Source organism: Salvia hispanica, chromosome 1 (genome assembly GCF_029641045.1).
Source record: "Salvia hispanica isolate PSC_SH4W2 chromosome 1, Shi_PSC_v1, whole genome shotgun sequence".
In the NCBI taxonomy this organism is placed as follows: Eukaryota; Viridiplantae; Streptophyta; class Magnoliopsida; order Lamiales; family Lamiaceae; genus Salvia; species Salvia hispanica.
The window spans coordinates 28,978,810-29,005,305 of NC_142692.1; the positions used below are offsets into that span (position 1 = coordinate 28,978,810).

Here is a 26,496-nt window from a genome sequence, read left to right on the forward strand (position 1 = left end):
CTATAAGCAAAACATAATATGAATATTAAGAAAACATTATTTTATGTTATATACAAAACTTGCTGACGATGACTCTATTTTTATATCAAAAGATTAGACCTAACGTAATTTTGGAAGCATGAAGAATAATTAGTTAGTGAGTTTATTAGCACGTTTATTTTATTGTGTATAAAAAGAATCCTGATTAAAAAAGCACAGGTAAAGGGGATGACGATATATCTATGACTATGTTGTGCTCATATCAAATATTCACATTGGTTGTTGAATGTTAGTAATTTGAGTTGATAAATTAGCAATAATGGAAGAAGGGCAACTTAGTAAAAGGATAGAGTTTGGAGGCGAGTAGGGACAAAATGGTAAAAAGAGGGAATGAGAAGAGAAGCCAAATGTGCGGATGCATGTAATGCGGGCAACACCTCTCGCCACCCAAATGGGTGTGCAGAGTGGGCGATTCCGCTTTTACTACTTCTATTTAATTACTCTCTAGCTACTCACGTTTTCAAAACCACACCCTCTATAGTCTATCCCTCCAATCTCACTCTCGACTACTTTTAATTTTCAATCATAAAAATATGTAGTAAATCATATAAATTTGATGCAGCATCTAAAAATAGAGAATTTTGAATGATACAAATTTTAATAGGAAATTGATTAAATAAGAAAGAGAATAGGTAATCAAAGTAGTGAACTCCACATTATTACTAGTCTTTAGTTCTGAAAAAAAATAAAAAGAACAGATACAGACTAATTTTATAAGACGGGTCTAAATGGTAAAACGAAATTATTTTTGGAGGATGAAGTAAATTGTTAGAAGCAAGTATTATTTACAAATTCACGTGGTAAGGAACGTCACCTAGAAAATAAGGAAATAAAAGTAAAAATTAATACGACGTGATGATGGGTTGCACCACAATATATGTATGTGGTCAAATGTTTGATTGATCCGACGCACAAACAATTTTAATAGTTATAGAAAGTTAGAAGTTCTCTTATTAAATTTATATACTCTATTATTTTATCCAATACAAAGTTAGAAAGTTAGAAGTTCTCTTATTAAATCTAAGCATGTGTTTGAAATTCAATGAATTCATAACCATGGACCATGGTCATCACTTGTTTTGCTTGGTGCACGTGAGGACTGTTTCACAAAGCATTATAGCAATAAGGTAAAAAAAATTAGTTTGGTGCACTTCAAAATACTAGCGAATAGTGTATTGGGTGCCTTCACTCTATAGCCAAACAAAAGTGGACTTTGGTGTATGATAAATGTCAAGATGAGACAACCACTAATATGATCTAAGTGCTACAGCAATGTCTTTAATGATGTAAGAGACCTCTTATCAAAGCCTAACAATTTGAAGGACTGTTGAGTGCTTGATTGTAAGAGCCGCATAAGTATGTTAGTGCCATACAGAGCTAATTTGTGGGCGAACAAAAATGTGAGTGAGAATGATACAAGAGGTCTAGTACATCGTATAAAACCATGTAACGTAATCTAAGGGATTTATGAGAAGGCAAGACACTTGTGGGAAATGTGGAAACAAACATATAATGAAGTACTTGAAGAAAGTGCACATCCGGCAAGAGACATGTATGGAAACTATCGCGTTCTCATGTAGCGACAATAACAAGATATGGAGGATATGACATGGTAAGTGTACCGCAAAAGCGTGTGGAGTTCATCCAAAATTGTGGCGTGTTCAATTCACTCAATCACCCAGATTATTGAGAATTACTTGCATAGACATTAGAATGTTCACTTAAAACATGTAGTGTCATTAATCATCAAGACTATTTTTTAGGTATAGTTCAATAAAAAATGAGCCCTATGAAAAATGTTAAAAAGCCCAGCAAAAGCCCAATATCAACTTAGATTCTCAACCGGAACGAAGACCGATTCGCGGTTCATCGGCATAGATGGGCAGAAAGCGAGAACGCCGCACCGGAGATCGCGCCGACTCGTCTCAGACGCTCACTGAATCAGATCGCAAAGGCAACACCACCACCGCAACGGTATTATTGCTCTTTCTAGTTCCTATCGTTTCCGTTATAGTTTACCGTATATTGCACACCCCTTCTCCGGCTACCCCCGACCTACCGTATGTCTACCGCCGAGGACTCGTTGCTGACAAAATTGACTACCACCAAGTTCTCCATGTACGCTTCTCGATCTCCTTTCATCAATTTTTTTTGTCCATCTGTTTATATATGCTGTCGCTTTTGAAATTGACTGATGGTTTTGTTAATTTAAGAAATTCAGGAGAATACGATGACTTCGGAGAATTCATCTCGAAGAAATTTTGAAAATCCTGTGCTTGCTTACATTACTCCATGGTAATCACTGCTTCGATTCGACGGCTGATTTCCATTTGTATACTTGATAGATACTATGATTAATACGCTTATTAGTAAAATAATAAAGTATGTGGTAACTGGTAAGTTCCATTTATGTTTTGCATTCTGCATTCACGCGTGAAAGAAGCTATGTTCTCTTAATGCTACAACATAATATGTAATTTATCAAGAAATCCGTTACAAATTACTGTAAGAGATTGCATTTTGCAGCAAAGTTTCACTTTGAGATATCAGATTCAGGTATGGTTCATATATAATGAGCTCATAAGTACTTATTTCTGCAGGAATTCACAAGGGTATGAAATGGCAAAGAAGTTTAGCAATAAGTTGACTCATCTTTCCCCTGTTTGGTACGAACTAAAGAGGTACATGTGCACGTGATTTTGAAAAGCCCCTACCTTGAGATCGTTTGTTGAAAAATCCTAGTATGTTTACTCCTGCTTAGACATTTTGATGCTCCAAAGATGAATTAGTATTGTATGTTCCAAGTTCTTTTTAGTTCGTAATTGCATGTGAAATTGGTGTAGCAAGGGATTTGGGTGATTTGTACTGCAGTTTACTAATTTGCCCTAACCTAGCTGGTCCTGGCAGCCAGGAAACAAAATTGGTTTTGGAGGGAAGGCATAATGCTGATAAACGTTGGATCGCAGATATCAAGAGGACTGGAAATTCTCAGGTTCTTTTACTGCTCCCATTTCTTAGTCCCTGAACTGAACATATATATAGATATAGAGAGAGAGAACTGGTATAACTTGTTACTATCACAACTGCATTATGCAGCTTTTACCTTGCAGAAGAATTTTTTTTTGACTAAAATAACAGAACTTTTTTGCTCGAGATTAAGTTCACAGACTCATTGTTTTCTGCCACATGATAAATTAATTGTTGTCATGGCTTTGGCTGTGTGACTTTAATGTCTTCTTCTACTCAATGGATTTCTATATTATAGGACAATCCTTTTGAGGACTCTGTGATCGTCAAATGCTTATCTGCTTCGTCCTTGATCCTCCCCACTACAACTTGTCCATACTTATGAATAGTATCTCCTTTACATTCTTCTTAGGTGGCCTAAGTGGGTATTGTTAGGTCCATCATAATTCTACATAAATATCCAGTTAGAAATTGGTAAAATCTAGCTTGCACAAACACAACTGAGAAAATGATGATATGCTTGTGGGAGTAATCTCCTTAGCTTTCTCTGAGAACACTCGTCTAGTCGAGAGTTAAAAGAAGCCTTCTAATATTTGTGCTTGTAATATAAAGGAACCATTTTGACACATTGTTTCGGAAAATTGTTCTCTATATTATTAGATTTCTATCACTGAGTTTATTGTTCCTTTCCATGATCTGGTGACTAGATTTTACCTAGAGTTGTTTTGGAAGCAATTCCCCTGGATCTGCTGAAAAAGAAAAAACAGAGGGAGAGAGCAATCAATCTTATTGTTACAGAATGCAAGTAAGCCCATTGCCTTTTCTCTGATTCAGCCTTACATTATAAATGGTCGTGCATTTGAAAGGATCAAGGTGCACCTCTCCAATCTCCATTCACAATATCTTCTATTGACTTCTGCTTAAGGGAAATGGGATACGATGGTATCGTGTTGGAGTCCTGGTCAAGATGGGCAGCCTATGGAATTTTGCATGATCCAGGCATGCGAATTACAGTAAGTTGGGGATTTTTCCGCATTTACTATCTTCTAATTTTAGGCCACAAATGTAGCAATGCTTTGCTAGCAGGCCTCATCACCTATGGCTGAATCAGCTATTACTTTGCAAGCTCAGGCTCTGCAGTTTGTCATTCAGCTCGGACAAGCCATGCATTCCGTTAGCTTGGATCAGCATAAAAGGCAGAGTTTGCAATTAGTATATGTCATAGGTCCACCCCGCTCAAAGGAGTTGGAAGAATATGATTTTGGCCCAGAAGATCTTCGAAGATTAGGTGATGATGTGGATGGTTTCTCTCTTATGACTTACGATTTCTCAGGTCCACAGAATCCAGGTCCAAATGCACCTTTGAAGTGGATTCACTCTACCTTGGAACTTCTCCTTGATGCCAGCACTGGTGGAAATGAGAAACTGGCCAAAAAGATTTTCATCGGCATCAACTTCTATGGGAATGATTTTGTTGTTTCTGGGGGTAAGTTACCTGCCCCTAGTTAATGGGATTTAGAAGAGCTTTTTATATAACATTCTATCTTCATCGCAGTTTTACATGTTCTATTGTTGCTGCTTCCTTTTATCAATGTCGATTTCAGGCTTAGGTGGCGGGCCTATCGTGGGAAGAGAGTATGTATCTTTGCTGGAGCAACACAGACCCCAACTGCAGTGGGAGAAGAATAGTGAAGAGCATTTCTTCCTGTACATCGACAATCAGGACGTTAAGCACGTCGTGTTCTATCCAACCCTGAAGTCAATTGCAACGCGGCTGCAGGAGGCTGCTTCCTGGGGTGCCGGCATCTCAATCTGGGAAATTGGTCAGGGATTGGAATATTTCTTCGATCTTTTGTGATACTGATACCCCTTCTCTACCTTGACCCCTACTTTTACCAACTTTCTTTGTACTATATCTCTTTGTGTTTTGTGACGGGTTATAAAATTTTGATTGTGAATTACTCATTTTAATAATTTAGAATCTAGCAGCCAATCTTTGACGAGGACATTATCTGTGATAACAAATATCGTAATTAAATGAAATAATTAGGGAAGTACTTACCATTTTCCCAACAAGTTGCAACATTGCATGTACTGTCTAGGTGTTGAGTTGTACAATCTGCCTCAGCAGTAGTACTGCAACATGATGAAGAATTCAAGATCTCTCCAAAAACTTCTTCGAAGTTCCTCAGCCACACAACCAAAAAAAGGCAATAAACTCTTATCAAACATCTTAACACGTGGCGGCCTATAATTGGGTCTGATCTCCCAATCCTCAGCCATGTCAGCAGCATTCCCCACTCGAGACTCGAGCAGAGAAATTTCCATCGTTGAAGTAATTAAAATTCATCAAAAAAAGAAGAAAAAAACTATTCTATCTCAAGACAGGACAGCATATCAACCAGAGAATAGCTATAATACATCTTCTACATCTCATAGTTTTTATGTCTTGAACAAACTCAAGAAAAACAGTGGCAATGGAGGCCCTCAATGCAGCTGGCTTGTTGTCCCCACTCTCAGTTCTTGCAAAAACAACAAAGCCCAGAAAACATTTGTCAGCAGCCGCCATTCCTCAATTCAAGATTCAAAATCCCGCAGAGAATGTGTTGTCATCTGTTTCAAGAAAGCTGCAGTGCGGTCTGGTGGTCTTATCTTCAGTTATGAGTTCTGAACTAGCCAAAGCGCTGACATACGAAGAAGCCCTGCAGCAGACAACCACAGGATCAGACACTGGTGGAGTTCTTGACACTGTAATCAGTTTTGCCACGGACAATCCGCTGATTATTAGCGGCGGATTGGTGGGGCTGGCGGTGCCACTGGTGGTGTCTCAGCTCTTCAGCAAGCCAAAGCCATGGGGAGTGGAGACTGCCAAGAATGCTTATGCAAAACTGGGTGGTGATGATGCCAATGCTCAGTTGCTGGATATACGAGCCCCGTTAGACATCAAAGAAAGCGGAAGCCCGGATATTCGAGGCCTCAAGAAGAAGCCGGTGACAGTTGCCTACAAAGGTGAAGACAAGTCAGGATTCTTGAGCAAGCTGTCTTCGAAGTTTAAAGATCCAGAAAACACCACTCTGTTCATTCTGGACAAGTAAGATTTTTTCAGACCTGCTTTTGGTATATCCATTTGCACAATTCTTGTTATGGTAAAGTTGTTATGAAATCTAAACCTTATATTTAAGGTGTGTGGATCCTAGAAAATTTGTAGGAATATGGATATGCATTGCTCTAAAAACATCAAAATTGTTTAGCTGTTTTTAGGTTGTTGGGCTTAGAGGTGATGAAGTATGACAGAGGACTGTAAAACACAACTCAAAATCTTAGATGAATGTCAGAAAAGTGCACAAAATGTTGAGATATCCTTTGATTGTTTGCCTTTTGTATCTGATTGAGATGATGATTGAGTTCTTCGGGTTTTTGGGATACTGCAGAGATCATCCATTTTTAAGGTGTCCAATTTAATTCTTTTTCTGAATTGTGATGAAGCCAGATTTGATGGGAACTCTGAACTTGTCGCGGAGCTGGTAACGGTCAATGGCTTCAAAGCTGCTTATGGAATCAAAGATGGTGCTGAAGGACCGCGAGGATGGAAGGTTTACCCCCACACCCCATTTTCCTCTTCGGTTATTTGAGTTCAGCAGATGAAACTAACAGAAAGATGAAAACTTATGCAGAGCAGTGGCCTTCCTTGGATATCCCCAAAGAAATCCGTGGGCATCGACCTGAGTAGTCTGACAGATTCGTTTGGGGTAAGCATCTCAGATACTAATACTTCACTTCTAGTAGGCGTAGTAGTAAGGCAATGCACTATTATAACCAGAAGACATAGAAGATTTATTTGTCATCTGTGACGTTTGATTTGCAGGACGCTTCTGAAGCTTTGCCTCTGGTCCTCGGTGTTGCAGCTGCTGCTGGTCTTGGGCTATTGGCTTATACAGAGGTCCCAAGGCTTCAATATTGAACTCATTTTGAGTGTTGAGGCGTTTTGTATTGCCTAATGTTTTCTTACACGTATTTCAGGTAGAAACGATTCTCCAGGTCTTGGGATCAGTTGGTCTTGTCCAGTTTGTGAGCAAGAAATTCCTGTTCGCAAAGGTATGCATTTCTCTGCTTCTCGTAGCATTCATTTCAAACACTTCTGACATTAACACATTCCATCGTCTCCCCTCTCAGGATCGGAAGCAAACTGTTCAGCAGATTGATGAGGTCTTGAACGCGAAAGTTGGTGCAAAGGAGCTTGTTGGTGACATACAGGTGCTAATGTTGCTTCTCACAATACTATTTCTTTTTGTCTCTCCTTGTGCAGCAGATTAACAGCTTCCATTTCCTCAAACCTCCCCATTCAGGATATCGGAAAGGCTCTTCTGCCACCGATCATTTCCAGCAAATCTCTGCCTGCAGCAGCAGAGGTGACCACCAGCCCCAGCATTGTGCAGGAAGCCGAGTCTGTTCCTGAGGCAAACAGCACTCCTCCAGAAGTCGAGGCAGCTCCAGAGCCAACTCCGGAGGTCAATTCTGTCCCTAAAGCAGAAGTTGAAGAAGAATCTCTTCCTCTACCTCCAAGGCCTCTTTCACCCTATCCCAATGTATGAAATGTTTCAATAACGCGTATATCTTTGATTCTAACATATGAACAGAAGGGATAACATTCTTGTTCGTTGTTTTGCAGTACCCCGATTATAAGCCTCCGACTTCACCAATACCATCGCGGCCATGAGGTTGCAGCTGTGCTCGTGCAATAAATCAAGCGTTGGGGAGAATCTATGTAAAATCCACTCTTACAAGAGTTTTTTGAACATGCATAAATGTGTGAAAAAGACATACTACTATATCTCATTCTTTGTATTTTGTGTGATGTAAATGGTGTATCTGAATATGGTATGTTAAGAGTTTCTACTTGGCATGCCCAAAAACTTGGCCCTTCCCAAAAAAAACTTGGTCACCACAATAGTGGAAGCCCAAGTTCCAAATAATTTTTTTTTTATATTTTTCTTATATTTATTTAGAATAAAAATTATTGGACTATAACGATTTTAAAAAATCTAAATTAATTTTAAAAAATTTGACAATTACAAGTAAATATATTTATTGAAAATTCAAATTTTAATTATTTCTGTAATTACTAATTAGGGTGTAAATTGAAATCACAATCTTTAATTAAAAAGTTGACTAATTTAATAGGGATTTAGTTTTAGAGATGATTTGTGTCCTAAATTAATGTTAAATTAATGCTAAATTAATGCATATAATTTCTCTCTCTCTCTCCATAAAACCGGCGTCCTCCTTTGTTACGATTTAAACCGTAACGATAGCAGAGGCGAGAGATTCGCCGGAGAGAGGTCCGTTCGCAGAGATAAATCTCTGTCGAGCAACCGAGATTCCCACGCCAACAAGGGTTTGGCTGTGGTGAAGAAAACTTGGCAGAAAAGTAACGCACGAAAATTAGGAAATTTATGATGTATTGATTGATTTCTCCAACACACAGAATTCCTATTTATATATCTAAGGACCCTAGATTTGGTTCGACTCGATCATACCGGGAAAGAACCAACAAGAAAACCCGGTACGGAGCTTATAATTACGCTCGACTCAGAATATAAAATAAATAAGTCTGAAAATATAAATATTCCTCAAAATAATAATAATAACTAAATTACTAAAGCTAGCGAGAAACAAAGTCTCCAAACTTTACTGGTTGCTTGGATTGCCTCTTCGGTCTTCCATCTCTTCTCGACTCCACTTCTATCTGGCCTCGTCGACCCTTCTTTCCACGCGTTCCCTTTGCTCCCTTTGTTGCCACGCTGGTAGCTTGAATCGCCGGAGTGGCGATTGGCATTGTTGGGACAGCACTCGTATCAACTCCCCCCTGGATAAGAGGCTCCTTGTCCTCGAGGAGTTGCGGAAAAGGCCGACGCACCGTCGACACAGGCTCCCAGGTAGGCTGACTCTGCGACGCTCCCGCCCATTCCACCAACACTTGATCGATGGCCTGATCTCCATGTAGGGCTACACGGCGGTCCAGGACCTTAATTGGTCGGAGAATCGGTCTGCCACCCAGAATATCCACCGGCAGCTCACCCTCAAAGGCAGGGGAACTCCCCTCCACAAATGGTTTGAGCAAACTGACGTGAAATACGTCGTGAATACGCGCTCCCTCCGGCAGCTTCAAACGGTATGCCACCGGACCAATCCTTTCAATCACCTCAAAAGGCCCATAAAATCGTCGCCACCATATTGCTGGAGCTTAAGGAGAACTTTGTCCCCTACCTCGAAACTGACATCTCTGCGGTGTTTATTCGCTGAGGTTCGCATACGTTGCTGCGCGCGTTCCAGATTCTTTTGTAAATCGACCAACAGCTCGCCCCTCTGGCGAATCAACTCCATGGTAGGCGGGTCATGACGTTTGACCGCGGCTGAGCAGCCACCAAGGGAGGAGGTTCTCGGCCATAAAGGGCACGAAAAGGAGACGTGCTCAGGCCCTCGTGGTGGAACCAGTTGAGAGCTAATTCCGCCCACGGAAGGAAATTCGCCCACTTAGTGAAGGTCCTCAAATATTGCTCGAGCCCTCTATTTCGAACCTCGGTCTGCCCATCGGATTGAGGATGGTACGCCGTCGAGAAATGTAGTTTAGTACCACTGAGAGTGAGCATATTCTCCCATGCCACTCGTATCATCCTCTCTCTCCATATTTCTCTCTCTGCACTTCATCTTCTCCAAAATTCCTCTCCATAAAATTAGCACGAACCTGAAAAAAAAAATCGCAACTGGGCAGGCACCGCGGCTCTCGGCCCGCCGCAATAGGAGGCCGCGCCCCGGCTAGGCCGAGTACTCGGCTCTCCCTTGGGCACCCCCCTGCCGCGCCCGAGCCACCTCCGGGCCAGGAGCCGCTGCTCCCCTCATTTTGGACGCTCTAACAATTTGATTAGTGGGTTGGATGATCATACTTTTAATGCTATAAATCGTAGATACTAGAATTCAAAATATTAAGATCTTGGCATAGTGATCTTTTTCAGCAATTAACACTTATCAATTCAGAGAATTTTTTAAATTCAATAATTATTTAACAAAAGTACACTTTGAATGTTAAACAACTTGTATCCGTTACTACAACACAAATGAAGGCTACGGGCTAGCACTTTTTAGATACTTACATATCAGAAGAGTGAAAGTATATTCTAGCTACTTATTAATTTTTGCGATATTTATACAATATTATTAACAGTTACATTTACGTCTTTATATTAAGTCAAAATATTATTTTAGATATTTTTGTACTTTTTGGGAGAAAATATCATTTTTAGACATTGTAATTCCCACGTCTCTCCCTCGAACGAAATGACACTCCGTACTAGTTTAGTTTTATTACTCTTGACAATCAAATAAAAATAATGTGCAATTCGATTGTTCCTTATTCGGATTGATACACACTTGTTCAAAATAATTTTCTCACATATTTATACGCAACACAATTTGCAAACAGACTTTAACAAAGTATAAAATGCCAAAAAAAAAGAAGAAGTATAAAATGGCAAAATGTCGAATAAAATTAGTGTAATACGCATAAAGAATAGAAAGGTGTCTTAAATGATAAATTGGTCTTAAATATTTTAAAACTAATACTGAAAAAGAACGTGTGCTATAGGATGTGAAATCATGAAATATGCCCGTTGAGGCAGCATGTCCTATATAAAAAAAAATTATTTAATTGGATGTGAAATCATGAAATATGCCCGTTGAGGCAGCATGTCCTATATAAAAAAAAACTTATTTAATTGGATGTGAAATCATGAAATATGCCCGTTGAGGCAGCATGTCCTATATAAAAAAAAACTTATTTAATTGGATGTGAAATCATGAAATATGCCCGTTGAGGCAGCATGTCCTATATAAAAAAAACTTATTTAATTGGATGTGAAATCATGAAATATGCCCGTTGAGGCAGCATGTCCTATATAAAAAAAACTTATTTAATGTGATTTCTATATATATGATAGATTCGACTTTAATTTGAAAAACAAATGTCCCTGGTCCATTTTTGGATAATCAATAATGGTAATACTTGTTCAAATGAATAACAGTAACAAATTATGTGCTGATTAATGGTTAAATATTTATTTTTATTTTTTGAAATCAATAACTAGTTATTTTAAGCCTACCGTCGTTATTTATTTTATTTGTTGTAGGCGCGTTGATTATATTTTAAACTAAATATTAAAAGTTGAAGTAGCGAAGCGGGAAAACGATTTATGCAGAAAAAAAGGTATCAGTTCCAAACTGTTGATGAAAATCATCAATGGCGAGAATCAAACAGAGCGCCAAGAAATCATCCGGCCGGAAACCCTCTCGTGAGCACAGTTTTTACTGCAACCATTTTCCTGTAAATTTTTGTCGCTTCTTTCCAATTTTGAAACCCTAACTTTTGAATTTGTGTCCACAATTTGTTAAATCCGAGCTGCAGAAGCAACTCCGTCAACTTCAACTCCACAGGCATGGCATAATCTGTTTAATGTTTCTTCTAATTAATTTTTAATTTAGGCAGCATTTTGTTGCGCTGTTGAGTTTCCAAAATTTTATTGTAATGTTTGGCTTGAATTTTTACAGCAGTCTCCTGGGAGAAGAAGCCCTCGGAGTGCAACACCATGTGTGTTTTTCTTCACCGATTTTTTTCAGTTCTTCTAGTTTATGGCTTTTGAATGGCGGTTATGTCATATAGCATACTTCAATGAGGTGCAATTAACATGGTATTTTGTGTGATAAATTGCTTGTCTCAGCTAGGACTGGGGGAGGAGCTAAGAAAAAGCGTCGGAACCGGCCAGGGACGGTAGCGTTACGTGAGATTCGTAAATACCAAAAGTCTTATAAACTTTTGATCCCCGCTGCTCCATTCATTCGAACTGTAATGTCACACACTTGTACATACAGTACTCTTTAGTAGACTTTAATGATTCCATGGCTTTTAGGATATTACAATATTATCACATATATGCTGCATTTTGATTTGATGATTATTGGGATTGGAAATGAAAAATATTTTTCTTTATTTACTTGTCATTTGGGTGTGAACTTGGCATATTCGTCTAACTATTCTATCTTTGGCCAGCGAAAGTTTATTTTTAGTCCATTGGATGCTGTGCTCTCCCAAATTAGACTAAGCGATTACTTGGAAGTAGGAAAAATGTGGATGAACTATATTAAGTAACACTCCCCATTCTTGTTTTACGCCCATGTTTCTCTGGTTGCAGTATTGCATCTTGGGGTAAATAGAACTGGAAGATCATCAAGTTTACATTACGCAAATGCATTGAATGACTTCCATAAGAGGCCTTGACGCTCTCAAGGAATCAATTTTCTGTGTGTTCTAGATAATAAATAGTCACTTATCTTGAAGACTGCATTTGCATATCTTAGGTTCAACTACCTTTTCTGCTGAGATAGTTTGACGACACATTAGTTGTAATTTGTTTTTTGTTGAACAGTTGAACTCATTTTTTTCTGCATGTGGAAATAAAGTTATTGCTTGAATTATGTCCTAGATTTGTCCCTTTTTCCTCTTTCTATGAGATACTTCATTTTAACTACACCAGTTTCATGTCTAATGGGTCAATTGTGTTGGTTGCCTGCACATTTGAATCATATGCTAGTGAATCGTGATGATACCAAACCAGTGAATTATAGTTCACCAGCTTAGAACATGTCACTCTGTGCCCCTTAGGCCACTCTAGCTGTGTTTTTCAATGTTATATTATTTCTACATTTACAAAACATAGAGCAAGATGAATCATTTCTCCTTCTCCTTTAATTATTTCCAAACAACTCAATTGAAATCTCAAGACACCAACAATATCCTCTTGTTTTCCTTTTGCTGGTTCTTGTTTTCTTGGTCTCATCATAGTAGTATGTGAAATATAGAGTGGATGAACAGCCGCCTCTCTGCAGACTATCCAGATTTTCCTGCTTAGTAATTCTCATTCAGGACTACAATTGATTAGATCAACAGTTCCACCTCGGTTGTTGAATGTTGACAGATTATTGTCTATTGGGATTATGATATGGAAGTGTGTGCTCTGAGGCACATGCTTGTGAGTTTTCCTGAAGCACTTGATCAAAACTTTGTGCTCAGTATGATGATTAGAAATTTTGAGCATGTTTGGCAGAGTCTCTCGGTGTGTGCTGTTCGTAAAACCTATCAATATTATAATGTTGGGATCTCAAAATCTAGTTATAAACTACTTTCACATGATCAAATTATATTCAACATTAACAGTTATACGCCATTATAGTGAAAATATATTAAACATTAACAGTTATACATCATTCAAAGTGCATTGTTGGATTACTTTGAACACATTTAACAATTAAGCTGATTAATATTTTTTGATTCTGTTCAAACTAGTTCTGCTGAGAAACATGTGCAAAAGTAAAATGTTATACAGACAACAGGACACATGTTTGGTGCTTCTCATATGCAGTTTCTATAGTTGGTTAAATTAAATCACATGTATAATTTTTGCAGCAGTTGTATGGTTTCAGATGCTTCCACTGCATGATGCTGATTATTTTCATTTTGTTAATTGAACCACATGTTCTCTCATGTAACAGGTAAAAGAGATCAGTTTCAAGTTTGCTCCAAGCGTAGGACGTTGGCAGGCAGAAGCATTGGTGGCTCTTCAGGAGGTACTAAATTCTTATTAACTCTACTTTTCGAAAAATAAAATGTGAGGCCTAAGCTCCAATTCTGCACCTTGATGCAAGTTGTTATACATTTAAATCTGCATGAGAATTCTTTTGATGGTTTCTTCCAACATAGCACTTCCACTAAAAGGTCAATTAGTCTGATTGTTGGAGGCAGGGCTAAAACACCCTTAAAGAGATTATGTTAGTGAGTAAGCTGATAAAGTGATTTCTAACTGTAAATCCCAACTAGATAGAAATAATTGAAAGAGGCAAGGTATTAGCATCTTTCTGAATATCCTTTTGTTTTTATGGTTTACACTTCAATAAGCTAAACACAATTTCAGTGTGGATTATCTTTGCTACTTGGCTGATTTCCTCTTTTGATTTTCACATGACCACTGCTTTAAGTCCCAGTAATAACTTTGGATCAGTGTATTTGTAAGTATTGATTGGACTTGGTTCCTCTTCAAGTTTCCCTTCATATAGTTATGATGAAAATGTAGCAAGTTTTTTGGCAGACTGAAATTTTTAGACTTTTCACCACAGCCATATTATAGTTGAATGTCTGTTTATTGCCACTTTCATATCATAAATAAACTCTTCGACCAGCTTTGTTATTAGTTACTCCATCAATCTATTCTTATAAGGAGTATCTAATTAATACTAGTATTGTTTGCCAAAATTAGAAAGGTTCTATACATGAAATTATATCTAAGTGCAACTACTACTAGGTTTAGGTAGTTGATGTTTCTGATACTCACCGTACACTGTCTTTATCTTTGCTGTTGTAGGCTGCTGAGGATTGCATAGTTAGGTTGTTTGAAGAGGCAATGCTATGTGCCATTCATGCAAAGCGTGTAACTCTAAGTATGTTCTACTCCTTCCATCTATATTAGGTTCCTTATACCTACATTTATGTCTTGAACTTATGAGTACAACCTGTCACACAGTCTTTAAGAGCATTTCATTTGTTACGAGGCTCCTGCGTGCACACGCACACATATATGTGTAAATGATCAACATGTGTTCCTGGTTTTTGAAAGTTATTTTGTATCCTTGTCAGTGAAAAAGGATTTTGAGCTGGCTCGGCGAATTGGAGGTATAGGGAGGCCTTGGTGATATCAACTATGCAAGATGAGTTTTTCAGCCTATTTGGCTAAATCACACATTGGTAAATAGTAGGCATCAATTCAATGTGCAAGTGCTTATCATCGTCATTAAATTTCCCAAATAGTTAGGAGTTAGCTTTTTTTATGTTAAAGAGTAGTTGCAGCAAGATTTAGGCAAGAAATGTTGCTAACTCATTTATTTTTATTTTGGTAGAGCGCTTTATCATTTTAACTCTCAACTACCCTAATCTGTATGACTCCTGTATAAAATCATTGTTGTTTCGAAAATGGCTATAATTGCTTGAGGAGGTTACATAAATTATCAGAATTTTTGCTTTGTTATCCAAATGCCTTATTTTAGCAAAATCTTTACTAGATTTTCTTACAAGCATCATTTGAGTGTTTGATTTGACAAACTACATATTTAACATTTGCATTAAATTCATAGAGACATTATTAATTTTGATATAATTACTACTCCATTTGTCTGCGAATAGGAGTTCCGTTTTTCCATTTTAGTCCGTCCGCGAATAGGAGTCCCGGTTCAGTTTTACCATAAATAGTAATAGGATCTCACCTTCCATTAACACATTTCACTCAAATTTCATTTAAAACTAATATATAAAAGTGGGATCTCTATTTTACTAACTTTTTTTTACAAATTTTTCTTAACATGTCTTAACATTTCTTAAAATCCGTGCCGCCCATAAATGACACTCCTAATGGCGGACGAAGGGAGTAGTATGCAATAACATGTTAATTTTATGTTCTCTTTTGTCCCAATTAAGTTGAGATATTTCTTTTGAGTATGGAGATTAATAAATTGTACTCCCTTCGTCCCAGCCTAGGTGAAACATTTTCGTTTTTGATATGTCCCAACCTAAGTGAGACGTTTCATTTTTTTGGCAATAATTAACTCAATCCGTTTCTCTTACTTAATTTTCTTATCGTATTCATCTCTCCTACTTTATTTTCTTATCGTACTCATCTCTCCTACTTTATTTTCTTATCGTACTCATCTCTCCTACTTTATTTTCGTATCGCTCATACATTTTCTCTCTCCTACTTTATTATTTCTTACTTTATTCTCATTCTTAATGTTTTCTTTTTTTTCATCCATACTTTTTTTCTCTCTTACTTCATTATTAATAACTAAAGTAACTAAACAGTACTACCTAAATTCATGTGCCAAAATAAAAATGTCTCAATTAGGCCGGGTCGAAGGAAGTACTATTACGTTGACTAAATGAAGATAAAATAAAATTCGAGCAAAAATAAAGTAATAAAAGATAAGAAAGAATAAAGTAACAATAATTAGATGTTTTATTTTTTATTAAAAAATATATAGTTTAATTCCGTTGACATATACCAAAAATGAATATGAATAACTTAATTGAAATGGAGTAGTATTACAATATCGTGATTAATATTTAATAGTAATAATGAAGAATTTAATGAAACACGGAAGTGAGCTAAGCCCACAGACAACACCTGGTGTACTTAGTTCAAAATTAACTCACATATGGCCCATTTCCAGCTTTTATTTGCTCAATACAAACGTGATTGATTTGAATCTTGGATTCCTATTATTTCCGTACAGAGTAGTTCTGGAATTTAATCGAATTCCTATCTGTTGAATATATCTATTTTAGTGCATGTCTTAAGATTATATGCATATCAAAATAATTAGAAGCTGCCGACATGAACAAGTCCGCACTTTATTTTTCGCTTTAAATGCAAAATGATACGGACCCAACCAATTTGATTTGACCACACTCGCATCCCACCAGGCCACCACCATAGAGCCACCCCCACCGACATGTGGTGCCGTTGCTTTTTGACTTTAATAAATTAATACTCCATTTACCCATTAAAAATGAAACGCTTTTTCTTTTTGAATTGTCCCATTAAAACTGAAATGTTTTATAAATCATCATTAACTCACACAATAACACTATATAAAATCTCGTGCTGATTCCAAATATTGCATAATTAATGAGACGGAGGGAGCAGTGGCGGACGCAAGAATTTTTTTCGAGTAGGGGCTGAACTATATTGTAAAAATGCACGTTGTTTAAAAAAAGTTTATCTTATGTGTTCCACTTTTCTATTTTAAAATGTCTCATATTAAATGTATGTACTATGAGTTAATGAAGTTGTAGAAAAGTAATGTCTGAAACTAAAAGTCTCTGGGTCTCTAAATTTATGTTCACTTTTCTATTTTAAAATTTTTCGTATTAAATGTTTCATTTCATTTTACTATATTTTGCGTATGGACCATGCATTATATTAACTCATTTAACTAAGATTATATTATAAAATTAATAATACTATAACAGTAGGACTTTCGTTCCAAATTCTTTTCAATCAACTTTTCTTAACATTTTTAAAAAGACACATAATAAAGGACGGATGAAATTAATAGCATATAAAAGCTCACAATTGCAAAAACTATAAAAATGCATAAGGAACATTTTTGAAAAAAACAGATAAAGCAAATACCTAATCAAAAGATATTTACATATTCATTTTCTTATTCTCAAATTTTCATAAATATCATAAAGAATGATAGAAAAGAACATATTTTTTGCAAGACAGAAACGATTCATATTTACTCCTAATACTATAGAAAAGATTATTTTGCATATTTGAATTAAAAATGAAAAGAAAAGAAAAGAAAGAATTAAATTAACAATAAAAATTAGCGGCCAAAAAAGTTCTAATGATCAATAAAAAATAAAAAAAATTTAAAATTGCAACTACTCATTTGAAGCGCTAATAACAAGTGTAGGCACGCCTTTACATGTACGTTGACCTCAAAAAAGATAAATTTATTATAATATTATTTTTACTTTATCGTATTCTTTAAGAAGACACCGGAAACCAATAAATTGCTTATTTCTGCAACTTAAAATTTTTTATTTTAGCCCTTTTTATCCCCTAGTTTATATCGATTTAATCTTCCATGGCACTAATTTAGTGAGTGCTGAACTTAATTTCCTATCATTTTAAAAATTTTGTAAATAGCAAAAATCATTAAAAAAATTATTTGGATAGGGGCTTAAGCCCCTCCCCTCTCCTACTGCGTCTGCCAGTGGGAGGGAGTATTCTGTATTAAAAGTTCAACGCAAATATAAGCTCATATTTTACTTTTTTAATTATTTCTTTCCTGCATAAAATGGTTCGTACTAGTTTCACTCTTTTTTCTTCCATTCTATCTTCAAAAGCTCTAATCCTCCAAACCCTAGCCGCCTAGTCCCCTACTGCATTCAAGAGTTTAAGCCATTTTAGTGAATCCACTGGAGATGCTTACTTCTATATGAATTAAGTAAACAACAGCCCATTCATATTTACCAATTTATCAAAGTTATATTTTCTAGGAAATTATTAACTTTTGTGTGATGATACATACATAAATATAAATGTCTTTATAGATGGGGTTAAAAAATAATCAAATCATAATGCGTAACTATATAACCAAACATTTTAGATCGATTTAGTTCATAACATATAATGTCATTTTTAGATCGATTTAGTTTATGATATGTAATGTCATTTTCAGATAGTTAGTTCATACAAGTTCATACCCCTTATATGAACTAAACCGGTCTTAAATTGAACTAATTGGTACTAATATCTAACAATGATCACCGTGTTTTTAATCTCATCCTTCCATTTTTGATTTAACAATTGAAATTGGATGTCTGGTTATATATTAGTAGAATTTATTTATTTCTTTATCAATATTACAGAAGAAAGAAGAAATTCAAGTTGAAATTTAATAAAAAAATCTTAATATTTTCAGACTAGAGTTTAGGAAGTCTGTCAGACAGCTGCATGCCCATCTTGATTGGACAGAGTCGAGCCAAGAACGATCATCTGCTGCACCATGAGCCAAAAGCTCGACCCGAGGTGCGGTTAATCACGCTCTAGTCAAGCAACCACGGTTCATTCCACCAAACGTGGTTTTCTGTCTCCTTAGAGATCAAGGATACAATGATACGAGCCTATAAAACAAATCATGTTCTAGTAAGGTCGTGTATATTGTTTGGATGTTTACAGTTTATACATTGTCTGGATGTTCCACATTGATGTATAAAATGTCTTAAAAAAAGTATCTTCTTCTTAGTACTATAAAAAAAGTCCAACACATAAATTCATACTCTTCTTGTTCCACAAGAGTATGCATTTTTTTGGACACGAGTTTTAATGTATAGTTGGTAAAGTAAGAGAGAAATGAAAAGAAAAAATAATTAAAGTATTGTTAGTGGAGAATGAGTCACACCTCAATAGAGAGAAAACATATTTCAAAATTAGAAAGTGCGTACTCTTATGGGATGGATTAAAAGGAAAAGAGTGCATGCTCATGTGGGACGGAGGAAGTAATATAAAAGGACAAAAAACAGATGAAAAGCAAGTGCACAGACAAACACTATGTCACAACCCTCAACATCAAGGAATTCAAACATTTATTGGTATTTGTCTAAATCGGAATCTCTGAAACTATTTAGTGATCAAATTATCGTTTTCATTCTCATTACTGTATTTCTTATTACCCGAAAACATGATATCACGTGTCTACTTAGGTTTGTGTCGCTACCAAGTCAAAAATATAGACATGTGTGGTTTATGATAATTTAGTATTAATTCAAATCTTTTAAGAAAGGAAATCATGGAACAACCTCCACCACACCATCATACATGTGGTTCATGATTAAGAGTCTCTTCATTTTGGTGAAAAGCGATGAGATTAATTGCCTCGGTTAGCTTGTGATTTTCAACTCTTTTTATATTTATATCATCATAAATTCGAATGTGAGCGTTTGAAATCGTTGTAGGATATCTGATCGTAAGAAAGTTTACACCAATTTTGATTTTCAAACCACAATTTTGTTTTAACAAAATTAATGCACAAAAAATTTCATTTTTTTTTGGAATATGGCCTGAACTTAATTAAAGTTCGGTAAGAACAAAGTTTAATAACGTGGATGAAATATTTTTGAAAGAATCAAAATTTAATCTCAAAGTTTCAACTTTCAACTATATTCAATACTCAACTTATGACTGGGTTTTAGCCCATTTTCTACATAATAGCTAGATTGTTAACTCACGTACGAAACGACGTGTCATTAATTTTTAGTGACAATATAAGATTATATGTGGAAGAAACTTAATTTAGGTATAAATTCCGAATAACTATTAAAATGTATGTAATTTTTTTTTAAAAAATAGTTTTTGTTAAAAACGAAATTTAGTGTAAACTTTGTAACTTTACAAGCAATCAAGCGTTTAATAAGTTGTCAAATAAAAATAAACAAAAATATCCCCACATTTTACATTTGTTATATACTTATATGTAATTAAATCGTACTCCACTTATTATGTTCCATTAAGAATGTGTTTCCAACAATTTTGGTATTTATAATGTACTATGAGCCGCCGACTTGAGCCGTGGGTGTGATTCTTAGATCGCACCTCTCGCCCAATGCCAAGGCGAATGTTCGAAATGCGTTGGTCGTCCGAAATGGCAATAAACTTGTAATTTACTTTCAAAAATTATTTTTGAACAAATTTTTATAGCCAAACGGCTAATATTTTTTTACAAATGTTTTATTATAATAATAGCGTAGAGTTATTTTAATATTTAAATAATAGCCTAGAGTTATTACCACATGACTTTAATTTGAAGGATTTTTTTAATATAGTCAAATTTGGAATTTTATAATTTTCGGTACGTACGCCTCGTTATGAGTTTTAATTATAATTCAATAATCCATATATTACATATTTTAATTAATACTTAGTCAATTTATAATTATCAAATAACCAAGGTGCCAGCACTATCACAGTACACAGACGTCATAATTCATTTTTTTATTGTGACCATTGACCAATGAACTATAATTATAGATTATTAAACAATTGGATTAAGTAAATATTAATAATAGAAAGAAAAAAAAGGAAAGCGACTAGAAAGTCAAATTGCAATAGTGTTGCCAAAATCTGATTAGATATTAATTTTTTTTAGTCCAAGAAATAAGCTCTCGATAACATACTAGTCTACTAATATACTCGACCCACAACCACTACTTGAAAAATCCACTAATTTAAGGTATCTTTCGTGAGTAGGCTGAAATGATACGTAACACACTCACATAATAACAAAATAACTACCATATACTATTATATACAGTAAGCAATAAAATTGGGTTGGATAAATAGCCATCCACCTTTCAAACTGAATTAAGTTAGAGAGAGCCCATATTTGGCTCTTCCCACCTTATTTTTTCTTTGTATTTATCATATCCTCTTCACTTAATTACTATAAATATTATTATGTCCGAATCTTCGTGTGTCACAATATCACTATACAGTATGTATGAAAGAATAAAATAATCATAGCATTCAAGATAAGTATATATAGATTGATGTATTATTGATCCGTGCATATTTTGTCAGTTTATTCTCAACTCCCTTTCTCGCCTTACCAGACAATCACCACACCTCTTTAAAAGCCTGTGAATTTTCCATCCTTAACTATATTATATAATTATAATAATAATATTAATATACAACGCACACTTCAGATTAACATATTGTAATTAATATATACAACGCACACTTCAGATTAACATATTATAATTAATATAATCACCAGACAAGTTTTATGACCAATTCTTTATAATTATGTCTTCATCCAATCAATACAAAATAATAAAATTGATTGATAAAATGGATAAGGTTGATGTCTCTATCGACCTCCCCATACATATCTCATACACTATCCATTATTGCGATATATACAGCGAGAAAAAATAATCATTTACACCTCATTTACGTTTCTTTATTGTTGCTTATCTTACCTTTTCCACTAATCATGGAGCCAAAATATTTCGTTTGCAAATATCAAGAATATAATTTGACTCTAAGGTCTGGGTCTTGGGACACTTTCCGTATAACTAAAACTCAAATAAATATGGGAAATTAATTAACCTATTGACATAATGACCAATTTGATTCAATTCATATGGAAGATCACTACTCAAATCATACCCTAGCTATCTCTCGAGATATTTCTGAAAATTGATTACTTATAAATAGGACTCGATTGACTTATTAAACTAGCTGAGTCTTCAATCGAACAACTGTCTAGCCGTTTTATCAACGTGTTTTAAACTGGTTACTATATTAACAGTGTAATTTTTTGGAAAATAGAACGATAGGATAATCGTGAAAATTTCATTTTTGTAAGTTATTTGGAGTGCCTGTCTATGTATGGCCATAACTACCTCAAAATACTAATAATTGCACAAAATACTTAACAATGAAATAGATTATAAACAAGAAAAAAAACATGGCAAGAGGAATGTCTATCAGCAACAGCATATAAATTACTACCATATACTAATGAAATAAAATAAAATTAAAAAAACCATCACATACCAGCACAATCTTACATGAAACATATAAAAACAAGTAAAAACATGCAAGAGGAGTGTCTATCAGTAACAGCATGTATAAACTACCACACTTTGACATAACTCTGCTTTTGCACGCCAATTTACTGTATTACTATTAATTAAATCCGATTTCACTAATTTATTAATATTTCAATCCAATGTAATTATGTAATGCTGATATGATCATATCAAATTTGAGATGGTCAAATAGGCCGTCTCCAAAACTTATCCTCTTCAACTAAAATTTCACATTGTTATGAGTTATGATTTGAGTAAAACCAAAATTGGTCCATACTTAAAATTTGAGACACAAACAATATTGACGTTAATGATAAATATGTATTAATGAATTTTTAATTTTTTTTTTCATAGAATGAGATATTGGTAGATTGGTTGGTTCAGAGATTTTTATCAACCTTATGGCTGGAGAACCATTAGTCAAATTTGATTGGTAGGACCAGCGGTTCCCACTGATTCTCCATTCTTACACTACTATTCCTCCCACACTTATATATATCCTTAATAAATATATATATATATATGTATATACACACACACACGCACATCCAGTTTGAATCATAAATCCACATACAGCTCAACTCTCACGTTCAAGGATTAGTAGATCTATCTGCAGCTAGCTATGGATAAGTGTCGGCAGAAGAAGCAATCCAAGTTTAGGAACTACCCTCTTTGTGAAGGTGAATATACTTAATTAATCACTTCTTCCCCCACAAATATATATGTCTAGCTAGCTATTTGTTACTGACTCAATGTCCCACATCAGTCGTAAGAGAAATCGATGTCGAATTTATACACTAAATGAGTTCTCTCTTCTGACATCATGAGTTCTTTTGTTTGGTCTGTAGCAGTATTGATCATATGATTTTGTGTCTTAATTTGATGCAGAAGTGAGCAGTATTGAATGGGAGTTTGTGAACATGACTGAGCAAGAAGAAGATATCATCAATAGAATGCACAAGCTTGTTGGGGACAAGTAAGAGCCTCGAATGCGTTTCAGTCTCGTATTTTATTTCATTAGTAAAAGCATGATCAATTTGTAAAGTTTGGTTTATTTTTATGTGTTAGGTGGGGTCTGATAGCTGGGAGAGTTCCAGGGAGGAAAGCTGAGGAGATTGAAAGATTTTGGTTGATGAGAAATAGTGAGAATTTTACTGATAAAAGGAGGGAATATCATAGGAGACAAAAGGCTTAGATCTTTTTATATTCCCTTTTATCTACTCCATGTTGTTTTTTTAAGGTTATTTTAATTATTTATGTGTCCTTTGTTATATTAGTAGGGGTAGTGGGGGTGCAGTTGTTTTGGGTTCTTTTTCTATTCATCTCTTGTTGTTTTCTTAGTGACTGCCCCATTGTTTGTATGTTGCTGGTTTTTATGAAAGTTACATATGATTGAAATTGCAAGTTGTAAGCCTAAAAATATTTCAGCATATTTTAAATTGTGTACTAATGCATTTGATATTGATGGACTTTTGTGAAATTAATATTCAGTGTGTATGTGGATATGCATAGGCATGTGTAGCATGTAGTACACTATAAATTGGATTGTTTAAGCTTAAAGCAATCACATGTTGAATCCACACTGATTGTTTTGGAATAAAGTAGGGCAACTTTTCTTGAAACAAAATCATACTCTAACCTACTTGGCATTGACTGCGGTGTCAAAAATTATTTTTTGTTGAATGAAATCTGACATAAAATCATATGATGGCGATTCCTAAGTGCATCCACAGTGCATCTCCAAGCTGTCTCTATCTTGTCTCTCAAAGACGAGACGGATAAGAGACGATGCAAGCTCCATCTCGTCCCTATCTCGTCTCTATCTCATCCCTTATCTCTTCCGGAAGAGGAGGTTCGCGAGCTGTCTCTTGGCGACGTGGTGCTCTCCCATTCGTCCGTGACGCCCTCTCGCCGGCCCGCGAGTGGGCGTCGTTTATATCCGTTAAAATTGTTTTTTTTAAATTAAGAAAAAATTCAAAAATTAAAATAAAAATTTTAAAAAATCCCAAAAATTATACTAGCCGTTTATAGCCGTTTTTTTCAAATTTTAAAAAAATTTAAATTTTTTTTAAGCCTCCAATCACTTCTATAAATACCAAATCATTCCCACAAATTATCCACCATAAAAAAACTCTCTATTCTCAATCAAACACTCTATTTTTTATTATGTATTTTTTATTTGTATTTTTTCGGATTTTAATTTATGTGTATTTTTATTTTTTTTAGTATTTTAAATTGTAATTTTATTTTATTTAATGAAGTGTATTTTTATTAATTGATTTTGTTAGAAATAAAAATAAAAAATGAAATTGAATGAATAGTTAAGAGATGGTTAAGAGATGGAGGGATGCATGTACTATCTCTTGGGATGTTAATTGGGCTAACCCGTTCGGGTTCGGGCCAGCCCACTCGGGTCGTCGGGCTATTTGGGTGTGGGCCCCGGGTTATGAATTTTTTGGGTCATAAATTTTCAACCCTAACCCAAACCCGTCAGATTTTGGGCTAACCCATTGGGCTATTCGGGCCTAAAAGCTTTTGAAAATAATCTCTTGTATCAAAATTTTCTTCTATAAAATGATTTTAAATTTTAGATACTTTTTTCTTTTTAGTTTAGAATCATATAAAATCTTCAAATTTTCATAGTTTTCTTCAATAATACTTGAAAAGAAGCCTTTCATCTCGATCAACTACAATATAAATTAAAGTTTGTGTTCGTGTCATTATTATGACATTGTTCGTAACTAATTCTTTATGAAAATTAAAAATCATATCTTACATGAATCATTATTAAAATGATAAATATATTAAGATTTTGATGGGTTAGTTCTTAATTTTGTCTTGATTGGCTTTGGTGGTGGTAAGACACTAGTGGCAGATGATGGGACGGTGCAATAATGAGTTGAGATGGAACTTGAAAGCTAATATTGTGGGATCGAGTGAAAAAGTGTAGAATGAAGATTGAATAAGACTAATGATTGTGTAGAATGAAAATTGAGGATTCAAAAATATAAAAAATCCCTAAAACTTAATATTTTATAATTAAAACTCACAACCCATCGAGCCGACCCACAACCCGTTCGGGCCAACCCGTTTAGCCCGCCAACCCATTCGGACCAACCAGTTTAGCCCGTTTTGTATTCGGGCAATAAAATTACAGTCCTAACCCGCTCATATTACCGGGTTGTTCGGGCCGGCCCACGGATTTCGGGTTGAATTGACATCCCTAGCTATCTCTAATCTCTTAGTTAAGAGATGAGGTGAAAAGTACAGTGGGTCCTATGAATAATGAAGAGATGAGAGGGTTAAGAGATGGATAAGAGATAGTGTTGTCGATGACCTAACAATTCCACGTGTTTATTCGTTACAATTCCATGTGTTTAAACTTTGAACATTACACACACACCTTAAAGAAATTGGAATAACTTTTTTTCTTTTTTAATTGGATGACAATAGATAACAATACAATTGTACTTTTTAACCATTAACAATATCTTTACTGAATTATATAACCTAGTATAAATCGAACTTTTCTCAAGCTCAAGTTATAAAAATGAAAACCTGACTAATTGGTGATATATTTTGAGTCTCTGGTTCTGGCAAATGCTAAATCAGAGACATACTATAACCAACCTAAACAGTGGCGGACGCAGGATTTTTATATTGGGGGGTCCAAATTACTATTAACGGTAATTGTATATTTTTTATGTTGACGATTCTAGAAACAACCCGACACATTACGGAGTTACGAGAAAGATGAATGGAAGAGATAAATAGTTTGAGCTGCATTTTCTCTTCTTATGCTTTTACCACTTCTTTTGTTCTAGTCCAGATCTTTTGCTTTGTTTTAATATCATAGTGATAAAAAGAATGTAAAGACAAATGATATGTCATTATATATGTTATTATATTTTATAACAATAAAAACAAGATAAAAATCTAAAATGACAAAGAATATATATGAAGAATGCCTGCAATGGCAATCGACCCCACCACCAACTGGTTTCATGACCAAGTCGAAAACCAACTGTGCTAACTAAATACTTTTAAAATTACAAATAATTATAGATACTACACTAATTAGCCAAATGGGTGGGGGTTCCAAGGAACCCCCACAACTACACGTAGGTCCGCCACTGAACCTAAATAAAAACTTTACGGCATAATTAGCAAGACGCTTCTCTTCCAACTGATAGTTCGAGAGTTTAAAACGTTCTAATAATAAATGTAGA

The 26,496-nt window shown here is 35.2% G+C and overlaps 4 protein-coding genes and 1 non-coding gene across 7 annotated transcripts; 4 read left to right on the top strand and 1 right to left on the bottom strand.

Moving 5' to 3' along the window:
* Positions 1-1,840: 1,840 nt before the first annotated feature.
* LOC148933558 (Glycosyl hydrolase superfamily protein) lies at positions 1,841-4,980 on the top strand. Of its 2 annotated transcripts, none has more exons than XM_089062628.1 (8): positions 1,841-2,157; positions 2,261-2,334; positions 2,640-2,720; positions 2,947-3,031; positions 3,714-3,811; positions 3,932-4,019; positions 4,138-4,492; positions 4,611-4,980. In XM_089062628.1, exons 1-8 carry the CDS (start codon positions 1,918-1,920, stop codon positions 4,862-4,864), a joined length of 1,275 nt encoding a protein of 424 aa, XP_088918754.1. In that variant the 5' UTR covers positions 1,841-1,917; the 3' UTR covers positions 4,865-4,980. The 2 variants fall into 2 exon arrangements, with proteins under 2 accessions (XP_088918754.1, XP_088918755.1); XM_089062629.1 differs by having other exon boundaries at positions 2,019-2,157; positions 2,253-2,334.
* A 392-nt stretch (positions 4,981-5,372) lies between these two features.
* Positions 5,373-7,919, top strand: TROL (thylakoid rhodanese-like protein). The gene is made up of 8 exons (XM_048123062.2): positions 5,373-6,097; positions 6,497-6,599; positions 6,681-6,755; positions 6,872-6,946; positions 7,027-7,101; positions 7,180-7,260; positions 7,353-7,592; positions 7,676-7,919. Exons 1-8 carry the CDS (start codon positions 5,484-5,486, stop codon positions 7,721-7,723), a joined length of 1,311 nt encoding a protein of 436 aa, XP_047979019.2. The 5' UTR covers positions 5,373-5,483; the 3' UTR covers positions 7,724-7,919.
* Positions 7,920-11,200: 3,281 nt separating this feature from the next.
* On the top strand, positions 11,201-15,131 carry LOC125223542 (histone H3-like). 2 transcript variants are annotated; one of them, XM_048126736.2, is made up of 7 exons: positions 11,201-11,351; positions 11,465-11,493; positions 11,608-11,647; positions 11,778-11,902; positions 13,606-13,680; positions 14,472-14,547; positions 14,744-15,131. In XM_048126736.2, the coding sequence occupies exons 1-7, from the start codon at positions 11,300-11,302 to the stop codon at positions 14,797-14,799; spliced, it is 453 nt and encodes a 150-aa protein (XP_047982693.1). In that variant the 5' UTR covers positions 11,201-11,299; the 3' UTR covers positions 14,800-15,131. The 2 variants fall into 2 exon arrangements, with proteins under 2 accessions (XP_047982693.1, XP_047982694.1); XM_048126737.2 differs by having other exon boundaries at positions 11,611-11,647.
* A 3,477-nt stretch (positions 15,132-18,608) lies between these two features.
* LOC125185816 (small nucleolar RNA U3) lies at positions 18,609-18,828 on the bottom strand. Its single transcript, XR_007170311.1, has one exon. It is a non-coding gene; the product is annotated as a small nucleolar RNA U3 (small nucleolar RNA).
* A 3,959-nt stretch (positions 18,829-22,787) lies between these two features.
* LOC125222815 (transcription factor TRY-like) lies at positions 22,788-23,671 on the top strand. Its single transcript, XM_048125642.2, has 3 exons — positions 22,788-22,947; positions 23,156-23,243; positions 23,336-23,671. Exons 1-3 carry the CDS (start codon positions 22,890-22,892, stop codon positions 23,460-23,462), a joined length of 273 nt encoding a protein of 90 aa, XP_047981599.1. The 5' UTR covers positions 22,788-22,889; the 3' UTR covers positions 23,463-23,671.
* Positions 23,672-26,496: the final 2,825 nt, after the last annotated feature.